The 17,567-nt window shown below is 45.7% G+C and overlaps 1 protein-coding gene across 1 annotated transcript in view; it reads left to right on the top strand.

Annotated features, from left to right (window-relative positions):
* The window catches only part of chl1b (cell adhesion molecule L1-like b), a 61,593-nt gene that overhangs the window by 32,947 nt on the left and 11,079 nt on the right, over positions 1–17,567 (top strand). The window contains exons 2-19 of the mRNA XM_088339104.1: positions 143–283; positions 2,651–2,759; positions 5,199–5,389; positions 6,301–6,423; positions 7,336–7,506; positions 7,578–7,607; positions 9,876–9,987; positions 10,065–10,246; positions 11,167–11,298; positions 12,171–12,311; positions 12,381–12,492; positions 13,851–14,017; positions 14,197–14,371; positions 14,440–14,564; positions 14,938–15,039; positions 15,499–15,696; positions 16,339–16,409; positions 16,764–16,986. Coding sequence (XP_088195230.1) covers positions 193–283; positions 2,651–2,759; positions 5,199–5,389; positions 6,301–6,423; positions 7,336–7,506; positions 7,578–7,607; positions 9,876–9,987; positions 10,065–10,246; positions 11,167–11,298; positions 12,171–12,311; positions 12,381–12,492; positions 13,851–14,017; positions 14,197–14,371; positions 14,440–14,564; positions 14,938–15,039; positions 15,499–15,696; positions 16,339–16,409; positions 16,764–16,986 — 2,455 coding nt within the window. The 5' untranslated portion in view covers positions 143–192. The remainder of the gene's footprint in view (positions 1–142; positions 284–2,650; positions 2,760–5,198; positions 5,390–6,300; positions 6,424–7,335; positions 7,507–7,577; positions 7,608–9,875; positions 9,988–10,064; positions 10,247–11,166; positions 11,299–12,170; positions 12,312–12,380; positions 12,493–13,850; positions 14,018–14,196; positions 14,372–14,439; positions 14,565–14,937; positions 15,040–15,498; positions 15,697–16,338; positions 16,410–16,763; positions 16,987–17,567) is intronic.

A 17,567-nucleotide genomic window follows, 5' to 3' on the forward strand; every position in this document is an offset into this window, starting at 1 on the left:
TCATCAAAGCAAAAAGTATCGATATCGGATCGCTGCCTTTGAATACCGACCTGTATGAGCAAAATTCCCAGTATGGCTCCCCCCTCTGCCCGCTCAATGGATGGAATATTGATTTCTTTTTTGTCTATTTTGTTTTTTGCAGCATCTTGGGGCCGCCCGGAGACGAGCTTGAAAGCTTGAAGGCGGAGGAGCATGAGGTCGATGAGAAGATGGAGGCTGAGGGTCGGCCTTCTGCTATGGCTCTTACTTGCGGCAGGGGCTCTCTTGGATATCCCGCTGGAAGGTCAGAACCGCTCCTTGCTCTCTAGCAAACGATCCGAGCTAGCCGCCAAAGACGCGTTCTTCTACGAGTCGGCTAAATCCGAGTCGGGGACCGCTTCTCTCCATCTCTTTCTCTTTCTTTCTTTTTCCCTTTATCTCTTTACCTCCTTTTTTTCTTGTTGCGGTTATTCGATTTCGCTCTCTCTAATTCTATTTTCTCTTTCTTTCATCCTCTCTTTCTCGTTTACTCCTTTACTTCTTGATCTTTCCATTTTTATTTTCTTCTATTTCATTTATTTGTCCTTTCTTTCTTTGTTATTTTCATTTGTTTGTTTGTTTGTTTGTTTCTTTCTTTGTTTCTTTTTTTCTTTATTTCTTTCTTTGTTTCTTTCTTTCTTGCTTTCTTTCTTTACTGTGTTTCTTGATCTTTCCAGTTTTATTTTCTTGTATTTCATTCATTTGTTCTTTCTTTCTTTCTTTCGTCTCATTCGTTAGATGCGTGCGATCGCATCGGATCCGATTTAGCAGCTCGAGTTTCCCTCTCGCAAGCAGGCAATCCAGCCAGGAATTGCCATTTGCGGCTACAGACAAACAGTAGAAAGAAGCGGTAATCTCATGGGGAGTGCCGTCGAACGGTTTCATCAAAGGCGCAGAACAGAATCCGTTCGCTAACATCAGCGATCCGACCTTGTCGTCTCTCGGGTAGAAAGCGGTTCAAACAAATGTTTTTTTTTTCTGCGAAATCCAAATAACTCTCTGGGAGTCTTCGGGGGACTCCCTCACGCTCGTTTTCCTTTTTGTTTGTTGTCTTCCGCCGGCGAGTGGGACGGGTAAACAGGAAAGGGGTCGTTACCGCAGAGCCTTTTGGGATTTCCACACGGCGCTAGGGCTACAAATAACGCGCGCTCGTTCTTAGAACGATGTCACGTTTCTCATCGTTCCATTCCGTCAACGTATACTGTCGACCTTGCTTTTTTATCGATACGGCGGTGTCTCGATCGTGGCGCTCAAACTCAATTGTGTTCGAGTGAGGTTGGGCAGAATCCAAAAGCCTTCTTCTGTTTTTAAATATCTTTTCAAAGAATTCGGTACAAAATAAGATGAAAAATTCAAAGACTTTTAAAATCAATCGAGGACAAATGAATCCATAGTCCGCAGGAGTCGCACTTGAAGGTCTAGTGTGTATCGTCGAGCACCTCCTATTCATCGAAACACACTATTGAGTTCACTACTGAGCTAAACGACATGTTAACTCTTTTAATCAGGATTTTTTAAAATTACTGGTGGCTGGAAAAAGGTTTTGATATTGTCACGGTTGCCATGGCGCCCAATTGGCCCCGCCCGTGTAGCGCCGGCTGCGGCTTGTTGACAAATTGGCTCCCCGTCAGTATTTAAACTCGGTCCTGTCAATTCCCTTTTGTCGGTCCGTCTGCAAATCTGTTGCCCTTTTTTGCCTGTCCTGTTATTTTGCTCCTGTTAGTCTCCCGTTATGATCTGTTTAGAGCTAGACCACGTCCGCTCTCCCGTCCCAAATGACGAGCTGTTTTGATCTCGACCACGTCTGTTCTCCCGTCCCGAGTAACGATCCGTTTTTGATCTCGACCACGTCTGTTCTCGCGCCCCGAATAACGATTCATTTTTTATTCCGATCACGTTTTTGCTCTTCCACCCCGGCTACCGACCTGTTTTTTTTGTTCCCGACACCATCGCTCACCACAGAAGTCCCACCTCTGCGTCTGAGCAACCTACTCCCTGCAACCAGCGATCTCTGGATCGTGTGTGCGCTCCTTTCCTTTCTTCCCAATAAAAGTGTGAGAAACATTACGCAAGTGGGTCCTGTCTCCGTTCTGGTCCATACAGATATAACACAAGAGAAACTGACTGATTGCTGCTCCGGGTACATCCCCCAAACACAGCATTATTTTCCTTTTTCCTTTTTTCTCTGCTTGCTTCGTTTACTCTTTTTGCCTTTTTTATTTTCATATGAAGTCAGGTTTTTTTGTCTTTTCGTTTCTCTTCGTTTTTCGTGTTTGTTTTATTTTGGTCTGCTTGATGTTCCTCGTTTTAAGATGGTGTCCTCTTGTTATTTATGAACAGCCTTCCCCCCAAAATTCTGTGACTGTTTTTAATAAAATAATGGAGGTGCTTAGGCCTACAACTGATGACATCTCCTCATGAGCTAAATGAATGTCCCTTATTGCTAGTTTAATTCTGAAGGTAATAGACCTAAAAGAGACCCCTAGTAGATAGGTGCTGCTCCAAAGGCGTGTGGTTTTGTCTTTCCAAGGAACTGATTTTTACGGTGAAAAAAACGCCAAAATTGCGTACTCCTCGTTCTTGGTATTTTTGGAGTAAAAACGACAGTATGGCTCCCGTTTTTGTTTTCCAGTGGAGCAGCCTCCCAGCCTCACCGACCAATCGCAGAGCTCCCTCATCGCCTTCCCGTTCGACGAGAGCTACGCCGTCACCTGCCGGGCCAAAGGGAACCCGCCCCCGCGGTGAGTAAGGGTGAGCCCACCCCTCTCAATCTGGAAATGAGCCGTACTCGGAATCTCTACTTGGAAGGGATCGGTGCTATCGTACCGTCTTTCCGTTTCTGATGCCGTCGTAGATTCGGTCTACCTTTCGAATTCCATCCGATCGTGTTTCCACTTCACGTTCTGTGTATCTCGCAATGGAATGTATTGCTACGAAAGGCCCTTTGAGAAGTAAAACCTCCTCTCATATAAAATCCTATTTTCACCAATGCGTTACGATACTCTGTCTCATACTATGCTGTCGGTATTTCCCGCTTATTTTGTCCAGTTTAATTTCAGTTTCCAGTTTTGTTTCCGTCTATTCTTGTCCTGTATATTATTTTCTCCAGTTTTCCTTCCCGTCGAGTTTGTCCTATTTATTTTCGATATCCTGTTCCATGATCTATCCTGTCTGTCCCGTCCTGTCCGGTATGGACCCCATCCATCCGACACGCATTGATACTCGTGGACAAACACTAATTTGCTCTCTCACACATACTCTCATACAGGCAATGTGTTACGCTCTCAGACAAACTACTATACTTTCATTCACGCGCGACGATGCTTTCACACGCATACTGCTATACTCTTGAACGCAAGACGTACTCTCACACACAATAATCTTCCAAAACGCTATTCTAATTGTGCATGTATGAGATTATAGTAGTATATAGTAGTTTGTGTGAGAGAGTAGAGTAGTGTCTCTATGAAATTCTAGTGGTGTGTGAGAGAGTATAGTAGTATATGTGAGAGTCTAGTAGCATTTGCGTGTGTAGGAGGGTATAGTAGTGTTTGTGCATGATTATGGTTTTGTCTGTTTTAGCGTATAGTTGTGCATGTGCGAGAGAACGACGTTCTATGTGAGATCGAGTACTTCTCAAACAGCCTCTCATACATTTGAGAGGTCTTGTTGACAGTTTTCTATTTTGTGACATTGCATAATGTAGACTAGAAAACGCGCAAAAAAAAAATCCTAGATCGCTCACTAAATAGGTAAAAGAGTAGAAAGATATGCTAGCTACAAAGCTAAAATGTTAGCCAGAAAAATTGCACCTATTTAGCTCATTCGCTTTCTAAAAGCCATATATTTGACTTCACTTTGGTTGTATTTCCTGTCAAATCAATCAATACCAATTTGTTTAATACTCAAACAAATGATCATTTTACTCTCTCAAGGAATTGCGTGAAAATAATGACCAATACTTTCTAAAACATCAATAGAAACGAGTCGTTTGACCAGAGAATCACAATGACTTGAGGTCTTTTCAGAACGGGTGTGCAGGCACCTCAACTGTCCTAAGGGGGCGTCAATCATAGTCAATCATCCTGACAATTCCGAGCAAGATTGGTATCCGTCAACGATACCCCGGAACGTCTTGGATCGGATCGATACCAAATGTCCCGGTATCACTCAGGCCTAGCCACCTCTCACGTTCCCGATTGTGGGTTTGGGGCCCCCATTTTCTTCTTCTCGCCCTAAAGTTTAGCCGGCTTCCCCTCCCGGAGCTTTAAAAGTACCTCGACCGTATAGTATCGATCCAAAATTCCCACTTCTGTTAGCGGTAGCCGCTACTATGTCGCCGTAATATGCTGACAATCACAGGCTAACAGCAACATGCTAACAACTTCATGCTAGGGACTAGATCTTAATGAGGGGACACTAAAGACTATATATTAACGAGTAGATGCAAACGACTACATACTAACGACTTCATGTTAGAAACTAGGTCCCGACAAGGAGATACTAAAGACTATATGCTAACGAGTAGATTGTATGCTAACAACTACATGCTAACGACTTCATGCTAAGGACTAGATCTTACAAGGTGATGCTAAAGCCTATATGCTAACGAATAGATGCAAACGACTACATGCTAACGACTTCATGCTAACGATTACATTCTCAAAAGTAGATGTTAAAGACTGCATGATAATGAGTAGGTGCTAGCAACAACATGCTAACGACTTCATGCTAGGGACTAGATCCTAACGAGGAGATGCTAAAGACTATATGCTAACAAGTAGATGCAAACGACTACATATTAACGACTACATGCTAACAATTACAAGTCAAATCATGTTTTTTATGTAGCCCTTTACAAAAAGTCTCAATGAACTGTCCGCTAAAAACTATATAATCACGGCTCTTTGCTAGCGGCTACATGCTAACAGCCACATGATGAACACTATGTGTTAACAACTACATGCTAATGATGATATCCTAACAAGTAGATGCTAAAGACTACATGGTAATAAGTAAATGCTAACGAGTAGACTCGAACTTTCTGACAGATACTTGCTAACGGCTACATGCTAACAGCTACCTGCCATAGCCCAGGCCCAAGTGACACAATTTCCGCGGGAGTCGTCTCGTTCATATCGCGCTCCTCATTGCGAGTATCGTCACCATCCTGTTTCTAGATTCCGATGGACGAAAGACGGCGAGGACTTCGATCCGTCCGGGGACCCCCGACTCAGGACGGAAGACACCTCGGGGACCTTCGTCATCCCCAACGTCGGCAACCTGAGCGAGTACCAGGGAAACTATCGATGCTACGCTTCCAATAAACTGGGGACGGCCACCTCCCACCAGATCCGGTTCCTGGTCCCTCGTGAGTCACTTCCCCATCGGTCCCGGCGAACTGCGTCCCCTGACGGGGGTCTCAAACTCCGGTCCCAGGGGCAGCGATCCATATATGCATAGCCTGAAAGTTCGTCTAGAGCTTCCATGCTAATTAGCTAAACGCCATTTCCAGAGTGAGGAGAAGGAGATCATCAGATCTGATGAACTGAAGCTTAAAACACCTTGCACGTGACTTTTAAAGAATTTTTACCACTGATCCAAGTCTGTTCGATCGTAACACGGAGCAGGAGGCAGTAGGGAATAGTCATCACAGTTGAACTGAAGCTCAAAGGACAGTGGTTTCACCTCGCACGTGACTTCTGAGAGTTGTTTCCTCTGAGCGATAATTGTTCAATGGAAAAATAGTTTGAGGGACTGCCACAGGTCAAAGATAGTCACCGCTGATAAACTGAAGCTTAAAGGACAGTGGTTGAACCTTGCACATAACTTCTGATGAGTTTTTGCCACTGAGCCTCTAATTTTAATTTAAAGATGGAATCTGAGGCGGCTGGTGTCAGGGCAGAGGTAATAGTTTGACACCACTGTTGAACTGAAGCTTAAAGGACAATAGATTCATCTTGCATGTAACTACCAGTGAGTTTTTGCCACTGAACGATAAGTATTCAATGGAAAAACAGTTTAAGGGACTGCCACAGTTCAAAGATAGTTACCGCTGTTGAACTGAAGCTTAAATGTTCACGCGTTCCTGCCTCCGGCCAGATCCGTTCAATTGTAGCCAGAATGAGGGTCGGCTAAAGACTCAGCAGGTTAGGAGATGGATGGAACTTTAAGTGACTTTCTGCCTCTGTGACAAGTGTGTTTGAATGAGATGTTGAACTGAAGTTTAAAAGGCACTGTAACTTGAGGCATTTATGAGAATGTCCGTTTTTTGTCTCGTAGAAGTTCCCAAGTTTCCCAAAGAACGTCTGGAGCCTTTGGTGGTGGAGGAAGGTCAGGCTTTTACCTTAAAGTGCGACCCCCCCAAAGGGATCCCACCCCTGCAGATCTACTGGATGACCATCAGTAAGTACACTTCATCGTCCTATGGGTCCCTGATGTCGATGGACTGACACTGTACAGAAGCGGATTCGAAAGGTAGTGAAGCGGGATTCCAAATTTAATCACAAATCACAGGTACAGTAGGACCCCAGGATAGTGAGCATGACAATGTCAAACGAATGCATAGCTTCCACTCCCCGTACATTTGATTTACCTTCGGTGTACTTTTGAACCGGTAGAGTGTAGCGGCGGGTGGATGCCGAGGAAGGGAGGAAACGGCAACAGCAGATTGGAAATGAAACTGATTTTCAAATGTGAACTTGCATGGATCGTTACGGCTTCAAAATATATCCTTGCATTCATCACTTTGCTATTTGGATTAATGGTTCTGTGTCATGACGAGAACAGAAACAGAACCCACTCGTTACAACGAGTTTTGTCGAAGGAACCAGGAAGGGGTGCGCCCACGATCCGGTGTTCGCTCTCGTACTCGGCTTGTGATCCGAACACGGAAGTGGATCTTCCGTGGCGAGCGATGGCGGTGTCGGGGACGGAAAAAAACAGGTCGGTAGCCGGAACGGGAGAGCAAAAACCTGGTCGGGGTCGGAAGCGAGTCGTAGGTCAGAACGGGAGAGCGGACGTGATTGGGGTCGGGAACGAGTCGTAAGCCAAGACGGGATAGCGGGCGTAATCGGGATCAAATTGGGTTGTAGCTGAAGACAAACGGGAGCAAAACGGGACAGGCGGGGGTCAGGGTCGAAAAAGGCTTGCTTTGTATCCCGGGGGTCTACTGTACAAAGTAACGGACGACAACAACACCAAGCTAGCAGACTCAGGTGCTTCGCATCAGTAACCATGACACTGATATCGTTGCTGATAGCCACACTCTTTTTTTCATGAAAGGGGTCGGAATTTCTGACGTCGTTCCTTCCGCAGACCTCCAACACATCGAACAAGACGAGCGGGTCTCCACGGGACTGAACGGCGATCTTCACTTTTCTCACGCCGAGCAGAAAGACAGCCGGAGGGATTACTGCTGCGTGGCCGCCTTCCCCGCCATCAGGACCATCGTGCAGAAGACGGCCATGTCGGTGGTGGTCAAAGCCGGTAGGCCCGAATCCTCTCCCGTCCCGTCTCCGTCGCGTCCCCGTTCCTCACCTTTTACTTTCGTCCTCCAGGAAAAAATCACGGCCTGGGTCCCGAAAGCGGTAAGATTCCATCCGGCCTTTGGGACTCCCGTTATTAGGAGGGTTGGGCGCCTTACTATCAAACGGTTACTCGCTTTTTCTTTCCATGTCAAATATCAGGGAAAGTCACCATTTCCCTGACTTTCCCGAGCACTATAGCGCTCACTTGAAAAAATGAACAGTAAATGATATCATAGAAAAACAATTAGCATACACGACAAAAAAACAGCAAGAAAACGTACATAAAAACAGACAAAAATCTACATAAGCATGCAAAAAACGTACATAAGCACGTACAAAAACGTACTAAACATGCACAAAAAGGTATATGAATACACAAACATACACAATCATGAAAAAACACAAAAATACACACCAAAACGTACCTTAACAAACAAAATGACATCAACTCCTACAAAAACACATAAAACGTACTAAACACATACCAAAACATACACTGTTGGGAATTCATGATCAAAATGTAGCGTTTACCAAATTGTTCAAATGAGTTATCTGACTCCATGAACCAAACACGACCTACATTCATCCAACAATGATGCGCGCTCCTTTCTCGAGAGACAAAAATGACCAGGAAAGCCGACATTTTACACGGGGGCGGATTTATTTTCCCAACATCAGAACTAAGTGTAAAGCAGGAGACGGCCGAAGTGACGACCTTGGAGTCTGTGTGAAGCCCCCTTTAGTCCTTTAGCTTTCTCTTATTGGCCCACGTCTCTCCACAAGATGGCGCCTTGGCTCCTCCCATGGGCGTGACAAGCCGTTGTTTTGCGCCCACCGTTCTCACAACACAGCGCCTTGATGTCTGGCTTCCCAAAACAATCCGCGAGTCCTGTTATCCAAATTTCCTAGACAAAATATGATGCTTTTCAAACAGCCTGCCCTGACATTGAACTACCGCCCAGTTAGTGAATATATTTTGCATTAAATGTAATTTATAGTCAATCATATAAAATCCTTTATAGTCAAATGTATCAAATCCTTTCACACTAACACAAGCACAAACATACTACACATACATAAAAATGTAGGTACTTGCACACAAAAGCGTACATAACCAAGCAAGAAAATGTACATAAATACACACAAAAAGGTACGTAAACCCCTAGAACATACGAAGGTACACACAACAAGGTACTAGAATGGCGTTGCAACAGCGTTAAAAGCTTATAGAGTGAGATGACCCGCCAACTGAAAAAATACCAGCGTTTTTCCCCCCACTGCTTAATTCTGATGGCCAATGCCCATTTGAAGCCATAATAGACCTTACAAACACAACGCAGCACCTATTTACTCACAGAAGGAGGGACAATGTCAAATGAAAGATGATTCGTGCGAAAGAGTTGATTTGAATAAAAAAAGACAATTGATTTCGGCGTCGGCGATTTGCTCCCGTCCGTCTCCTTCTCGGAAAAGGTCTTCCGGTAGCCAAATCTGCTAGCAGCAAGAAGGGGTCTTGATCTTTTCCTCCGGGGCGGGCTCTCCAACCTAATTTGGTCGAGGGATTTTGGCGCTGATCGAAATGTTACACTCTTCTCAAATATGCTGTTTTTACAATTTCCTTCTCAAAATAAGACATGAAGGATAAATTGACACTCGATGTAGTGCCTCCTAGTGGTCAAAGAATGTCATTCATTTCAGATAAAGAATAATAACGGAAATCATTCGCAAAAGTACAGGAACTGTCATTTGAAAGAAACGTCTATTTATTTGAAATCAAATGCAATTGATTTTTTTCCTTTATTGTCTTTTACCCTTTGTTTCCATACTGTCTTTTCTCGTTTTGCTTGTTTCTACTTCTCCTTTTTTCCTGTCTTTTTGCTCCTTTTTTCTTGTACTTTCTTTTCTTCCATATTCCTGCTTTTTTCATCTTTTCTTTTTTTTCTTCTGTCTCTTCTTTACTCGTCTTTCTTTCTGTCCAAAAATGAGCATAAAACAGCACTTTACAGGTACAAAGAGTCTCCGTATTTTGTGCTATGTAGCACTCGTTTTTTGGGTGACACGGCAGAATACAGCAACGTGTACTCACTGTCCCTTTCATTTTCCGATTTGGGCAGGAGCCCCCTAGTGGAGGGGGAGAGGGGTATGGCCCGCCCTTAGCAAGGCGTGTGGTGACCGAGACCATCCGGATTTGAGCCCAAACGGGCAAGACGAGGAATAAAACGAGTTATTTTAATAGCCCAACATAAAATATGGTTATGAATCGATCAAATAAACTCTACACTTCGGGGAAGAGGTCCTCACCGAGTGTTGTTTTTGCGGTGTTGTCAGCCAACGCCGTTCCGCAGCGCAGGCCTTTGCTGATGACGCCCCCTGGTGGCAAAAGTGAGAAGCGGCTGGTCAAGGGAGAAGACTTGCATCTGGAATGCATTCCTCAAGGATTGTGAGTTTCTCCTCTTTGATGCTCTTTTTTTTTCGCCCCGCGTTCTTTCCTGAGTGCAAACGTTTGCGATCCGCTAGTCCGACTCCGAAGGTGGAATGGATCAAGATGGGCCAGAAACTTCCGGCCAAAGCCAAAGTGGAGAACCACGGCAAGTCGCTGCTGCTGCCCGACGTGACGCAAGAAGATGGCGGCAAGTACATGTGCAAGGCCAAGAACGCGCTGGGGGAAGTCATCCATTACTTCGTCGTCGCCGTAGAAGGTAACCGACGATCCCGGGCTTTTTGGCGCTTCCGCCACAAAATCCGTTTCGGTCCGCGGCCGCTCCATTGGCTGTTCTCCCGTCGCGCCGATTTAGCCCTTAAAAGACGCTTCTGCTTTTAAAAAATGGCGTCCAATTCTGAAAAAAGAGCGTGCGATAAAATCCGAGGCTTTTCGAGGCAAATACCGACATCTCCGTGACATGAACATCGAACGAAAGAGCTGCTCGTGCTCGTCGCTAATATAGCGCTAATTGCGAAGCGAGTGATGGCATCTGAGATGTCAGCTGCTGAGGCAATGCGAGTCGCTCATGTTACAGGAGCTTGTTTTCCATGGTTATCATGTTTTTGCTTCTCCCTCTAGCATCACTGCAAGCCTGGGAAACCAAAGCTAATCATTACGGTTGAAAAAAAATACAGAACGGTATCGCACTCGCTTGTAAAATCTTTACAGGATTCTGACCTGACAATAGACACAGAAATGATTCCTTTCACGGTTTTTGAAAAAAAAAAAAAAAAAAAACATTTTACTACCTTTTTTGGGGGGGGCAATTATTTTCTTTTTTTCTAAATATTCTAGTTATATATTCAAACATTTTGAATTTTCTTATGCGTGTATATGTATTCATTTATTTATTCATTTAGTACATATAGTTTTGATGTCATTTAACATAAAAGGTGAAACTTTTTGGGTTTTTAGATTTCCAAAAATACAAATTGCTTTTATGTCACTCGGAGCCATAGCTGATCAACACTGCAGGATCGTTTGGTGTCGATGTGCTGTTATCGTGAAAATGCTGTAAAGAGGGGCGAGAAAAAAAAGCATTTTATTCCACGTGGTAAAGTGGGGTTGCCGTATCCCGGAGGTTTCGGAGTCTTTTTTTGAATAAGAGTTTTTTTTTTCCCGTTTTCTTGTGGGCAGCACCTCCGGAGTGGTCGCAGGAGCCCGAGGGTCAGCTGGCCACGGTGGGCTCGGACGTGGTCATCAAATGCTCTGCCTCGGGGACGCCTCGCCCCCTGCTGGAATGGAGGCTCAACGGTCGCCCTCTGCAAGGTCAGTCTACACCCCGTCCCGCTCAGGGTTTTCAGCCAAAATTCTAAAATCGGATCTGAAATGAGTCCACACCCGAGCCGAATTTTGACCCAAGTTGGGCCTATTTGTCAGAAACCAGAACAGATATAGGACCCAATCGCATGACGTTCTCACACAAGCCTTCTGTTTAATGGGTAATGGGGAGTCATGCACGTTAGGAAGCCGGTCTGGCGTGAAAGGACAGGAAGCCAGAGACCGACGAGACAGACTCCAACTGCTCAAGTCGATATCGGATGGATGGGGTCGATACTGGACAGGAAGGGACGGACAGGATTGACAACAAATCAGGAGATCGATAACTAACAGGAGGAACCAAACGAGAACGAAAACTGGAGAAAATAACAAACGGGACAAAAACAGACGGAAACTAAACTGGAACCTGAAATTAAACAGGACAACAATAAACAAGAACAATACCGGACTGTAGATCTCACAGGAAAACAGGACCGAGTCAGAACCCACGTCTTGTGGGGCAGAAGTTCATTTGACGGGCTGACCCCCGAAGCAAGAGAACGCCGAGCTTTATCTAGACAGAACGAGCCGCATCTGGCGCCACACGGGCGGGGTCGGTTGGGCGCCGTGGCAACCGTGAGACACACAGGCGGGGCCAATTGGATACCATGGCAACCGTGACACACACGGGCAGGGCCAATTGTTCGCCATGGCAACCATGACACTATTATGTCAATCGCTAGGCTGGGCTTCTCTCTCGCTGACTTTTTGTATTATTATCCACGCGTCGTAGTTCTCTTTGTCTCTCTGCCTCTCTCTCTCTTAGGATAGGATAGGATATTGAATATTTCAGACAGTGTCCCTTTATTTTCTCTCCTCAGAATCTCCGTCTTCGAAGCGCGAGCTTTCGGGCGACACTCTGGTTTTACGCAAAGCCAAACCGTCGGACAGCGGCGTCTACCAATGCCGAGCGTCCAACCGTCACGGGAGCGTCATGGCTAACCTCAACGTCCTCGTCGCCGGTAAGCCGCCGCGCCATTGGCCGCCGGGAAAGGCCCCGCCCGCTTTGTTTCTCACCGCCCCTTTTGCAGACGTTCCTCCGATGATCCTGACCGACGAGGGGGAATCTTACACGGCGGTGAGGGGAAAGCCCATGCTCATGCACTGCAAAGTCTTCAGTTCGCCGCCTTCCAAAATCAGCTGGTGGGTGGAGTTGCAGTTTTTCCACTCACTGACAGGGGGCAGCGGATCTCAAATGGTCCTCTGGGGGGGGTTTTTGCATATATTTTTGACTTTTTCAGCAAAGGATGCATCCGTTTTGAAAAGGTTTTTTTTTCTGTTTTTGTAAAAGAAATATCTGCATTTTCCTAAAAATATTTTTCTGTCTTTTGATGAACATTTTATTTGATTTCGTTGCAAAATGCATCCAATTTTGTTAAAAGAATCCGTTTTTAGAGCCGGTTCTTTTTTCGTGCAGAGTCTTCTGTCGGCTTCCTTGTAAAATCAGCTGGTGGGTGCAATACATCTTTTTTTTCTCACCGACAGGGGGCAGCCAGCAGATCTCTAATCTTGGCCTCGCTCACTCCTGCTTGATGACCACTTTCTCATGTTGCACACAGTCAAGTGTAACAAGTTCTTTCTAGAACTTCCATAATATATTGAAAAGATCCATAAAGGATTTGTTGACATCTGCGTAATGATCCTTAAAGGGCCGGATGTTACTTCAAAATGTCACGGCTGTGTCAAATAAATAGAACTACTCCTTTATGTAAAGTACACATTTATAATATGCTTAAAAAAAAATACAGTAATACCTAGGAGCTACAAGACATTGGAGATACAAGATGTATTTCCTCCGAAAAAAATCCAAGTTACTAGAATTTCTAGATATTACCAGGCAAAGACATTTTTTAACAACTTGCAGCTGGAGAAGAAGCACAGTAGGAGCGGATAATTTACTCGCTCTCATCTCGCTGGTCACTGCCTTTGTGTTATTGAAATCAGAAGACAACTGGTATGTTAAAAAAAGACCACCCCCCTAGAAAAGTACCAAGACCTTCGAACAAAGAAGGAAGACTAGGAGACAGCCAAAAGGAACATCAAACTGATTAGGAATACACACCTTGAGTAAATACGTTTAAGCCTACTTTACAATTTTAAATCTATTTAAGGTGAACTGGGATGCCCCGGGAAGGCCGAGAACAAATGAATTCGTTTTCATTTGTTTTTTATGGGGAAAATTTGCTCGAGATGCGAGCACGATGCGGAAACAAACTCATCTTGTGTGTGGAGGTATCACCGTATAGCAAACTCTTCTTGGACATGTTTAAGATCATTTGTTCCTCAATTCCAATCATCGACATAGAAATACCGGTGTGTAGTGGCGCCGAGCAGTCGCATCAGGGGATATGTAGTTCTTGGTCAAAGCTCTGTTTATTTTTAGACGCTCAGCATGTGGCGGGCCGCACTTGGCCCAGATTAAAATACATGCTAGATCCAAACCAACAAAACAGGAAAGTTTGGAAAGTACACATGAGAGCTTCATGACTTTTTGGTTCCAGGAGCAAAGAGGATTCGTCGGGCCCCTTGATTGGTCCTCGGTTCCGTTTCCACGGCAACGGCTCGTTGGAGTTTATCGCGACAGCCAAGGAGGACGCGGGACGCTACACGTGTTCCGCCCACAACGCCGAAGGATCGGCCGTCCTGGAGGCCCGCCTTCATGTCAAAGGTAAAGCCCCGCCCCCTCCCGGTAAGCCAATGAATATGTCCCGTGCTGGCAATAACCGTTTACAACGGGAAAAGTCGGACTAAGACCAAAATGCTACTTAAGTGCTTGTGGAGTCCCTTTCCAATGTGATTATTGCCCGTATATAAACGTACCAACTGAACTCCATCCCGCCCTCAAAGAACCCACCAGAGTCCGAGTGGACCCCAAAGACCAACGTATCCGGGCGGGCTCCGCGGCTCAGATCTCCTGCCAGGCGGACTTCGACCAATCCTTCAGCCGTCACTTTTATCTTCGGTGGGAAAAAGACCAGGAGGACCTGCTGGACCCGGTCTCCAATCTCACCCGCAATCCCAGGTAGGTTCTTCATTATCGATGCAGATCGAGTCCTTTAGGGGTTCTGTTGCTCAACTTGGCATCTTCAGATACCTCGTGGAAGCCGGCAACCTCCACATCTTCAACGTGAGTCACGAGGACCAAGGCGTGTACACCTGCGTAGGACGGACTCCGGTGGACCGGGAGGCCGCCTCTGCCTTGCTCATGGTTCTTGGTAGGTGTTCACATTAAAGTTTAGCAGACACTGAAAAAAATGAGCAAAGACATGAATTGATTTTGAATTTGCAAGAGATGCCTTCAAATACGGAATTCCCATCCGTTCTAAGGTTTTCTCCTGAGCCCACCTTTTAATACATCTCTTAGGTGATCAAAGCAGATCCTCCCTAAAGGGTGTGGAATGTCATAGAATGACAACACGATCGACCAAAAACAACTGGAATAAATACCTCAACAGAAACGATCCATTCCAGCCAGCTGTTTTTATCCGTCTGGTCTCAAAACCCGGATGTTGATTAGAACACGGGGAGGGGATAAACGGAGAAGGAAAGGGCAAAATCAAGAGTTTTCGTGTGTTTTTTTTCCTCCAGATGTTCCGGACGCGCCCGAGCATTTGGTGCTCTCGGAACACAAAGCCAAAAGTGTCCAACTCCGATGGACGCCGGGGGACCATCACAACAGTTCTATCACAGGTTAGATTGATTCAAAATTAAGGAAAATACAGTAGACTTTAGTGATTCATGTATGGTATATAACACATAAGAGGTACTTCATTGTATTCCCCGCTCACATTGAGGTTTTTGAGTTGTTCCTTGCCCGCATGCTGGTTTAAGATCAGGTCATTGTGTCATTTTGTAATTGTAATCCTGTTCGGTCCTTTGAGACATTTTTGTGATTAAGGGCTATATAAATAAATTTGACTTGACTATGTGACGTGTCCGACAATCATCGGATGGTGGAAGCAAGCGCTTCTCTCTTTATCAATTAAACTGAGTAAAACAAACGCTATTGGGTCCTGTCTCCGTTTCTGGCTTTTGACAGGGGGTCTAATGTCTAAGGTTTAGAAAAAGTGCAAGTAAAGAATTGAACTGCGACAAACGCCAACACAAAAAACAATCATCGACGGAAAACCATTATCTCTTTGTGCACAGAGTTTGCCATCGAATACGAGGAGAGCCAATGGGACCCCGGCAACTGGAAGCCGCTGGTGCGCGTCCCCGGAAATCAGGACGGGTCCGTGCTCCGGCTTCACGCTCACGTGGATTACCGATTCCGGGTGGCCGCCGTCAACGGCGTGGGCAGGGGACCTCCGAGTCGGCCCTCCCGCAGATACAAAACGCCCCCTGCAGGTAGGACCCCCGCTCAAATGCTTCTTTTTCCTAAAGGTAACGTCCCTCCGCCCGGAAATGTATGAGAATGGCGCCACCTGCTGCCGAGATCATATCCAGTAACCGAGTGCAATAGTAGATTGCTTTTGACTGGCTCCCAAAATTGGCCAATCTGTGGCTAGGCTGCTACGTGGTACGTTTCCGGACATTGAGTAAGAAAAAAAAAAAAAAAAAAAAAAAAGAGCATCTGCTGCAAAAAATGAGCATTCCCAATGAAAATTCAGCATCCGTTGAAAAAAGTATTCTTTGGGAAAACATGGTGTTCGCTGGTAAAATGAGGATCTCATTGACAGAAAGTAGCATCCGCTGGGTAAAAATGAGCATGTCGTTGCTCAGCGTCATGGTAGGTTCCTGTGCCAGGCGGCTGCCAAAATCGTCAAAGGTATTGCCAGGCCGTTACATGGACCGGTGCCAGACATTAAATTCCCAAAAATTGCCCGCAGGAAAAAACAAACATGCCATAGCCGTGGTTTTAAGAACCGGTGGACGTGAATGGACTGGGTCATAAGTCAGATACGACCTGTACTTTTTGACTCGGCGTCAGTTCGAGTCCTGGCCGGATTCTGGCTTCACTCAAGTGATTTTCATCTGTGTCTTTCACAGCCCCTGACAAGAACCCAGAAAATATCCAGATCCAAGCGCATTTCCCGCATGAAATGGACATCAACTGGGAGGTGAGAAACCGTTAGCTCGCTTGAGACCTTTGGTGCTAGAAATGATTTACTAGCTTGGGACTTTTGTATTCCTTTCCGAGCTCTGATTTGGTCCCGGACTTCATTGGAATGAGACTGTGCAATGCTATGGAGGCTAACCTTGCCTCGAAGAGCACGCTTTTGGTTTCTGAATTTATTTTTTAGTTCCTCGTCTGCAGTCATAGCTTCTAATCTTATTAATGGCGGCAAAATTAAAAGTTCTTGACGCAACGATCGACGCCAAAAGATCGACACCGAACGATGAATGCCGAACAGCAATGAACCGTTGACGGCAAACTACGGAAAATAAAAAGGTCCGGTCTTGTTCCGGTTTAGCCCCTGCTGCCGATCGAACACCACGGACCCGGCCTGGAGTACAAAGTCAGCTACCGGCGGCAAGACCTGGACGAGGACTGGAAGGAACACCTGGTGAAGAGGCACTCCTTCCTGGTCAAGGACACACCCGCTTTCGTCCCTTACGAAATCAAAGTCCAGGCCAGGAACCACCAGGGATGGGCACCCGAACCCAAAATCTTAACCGGGTACTCCGGCGAAGATTGTGAGTCTCATTTTGTTTGCTTCTTTTTGGTCTCCGTAAAGAGGCAGAAAAAAACTCCTTAAAGTGAAAACGTCATAAGGCGGGGTCACCGTACCTTAGAACTCTACCGCGGTGATCTCGCAGGAAAAACAAGCAGCTTCTGATGTTTTTTGTTGTTAAAAGTTCTTTGGAATTGTAACTTTTTAAACCTAATCAATCGCTCTCCTCCGAGAGTCGTGTTTTTCCCTTCAGCTCAGTCAACTCGAATGGTTTCTCGATAATAAGCCGTCCGTTTGTGGGTAGCCGGCGCTTTTGTGATTTATGCTTTTAATATAAAACGAAATAAAGAACGTGCTCGGACTTGGGTTGTTGAGATGGTTTTGTGTTTGTCTTTTGTCTTTAGCTTTCTTTTGGACTTGTCCCCAGGAGAGCAAGACAGGTCACCGGCTACTCTAGCGAGCAGATCCCCGCGCTCTTTGCGTCTTTGATAGTAGAGACCCCGTCCCTTCCTGTAGTTTTGTGTCTCGTCACCCGACTCGCGGTGTCGTTTCTCAAAGGCGAATAGCGTTCCGTCCCGATAGTCGAGCCTTAGCTCTCCGGGC

Source organism: Urocampus carinirostris, chromosome 6, assembly GCF_059441175.1.
Source record: "Urocampus carinirostris isolate Australia breed hairy pipefish chromosome 6, RoL_Ucar_1.0, whole genome shotgun sequence".
NCBI classification, from domain to species: domain Eukaryota; kingdom Metazoa; phylum Chordata; class Actinopteri; order Syngnathiformes; family Syngnathidae; genus Urocampus; species Urocampus carinirostris.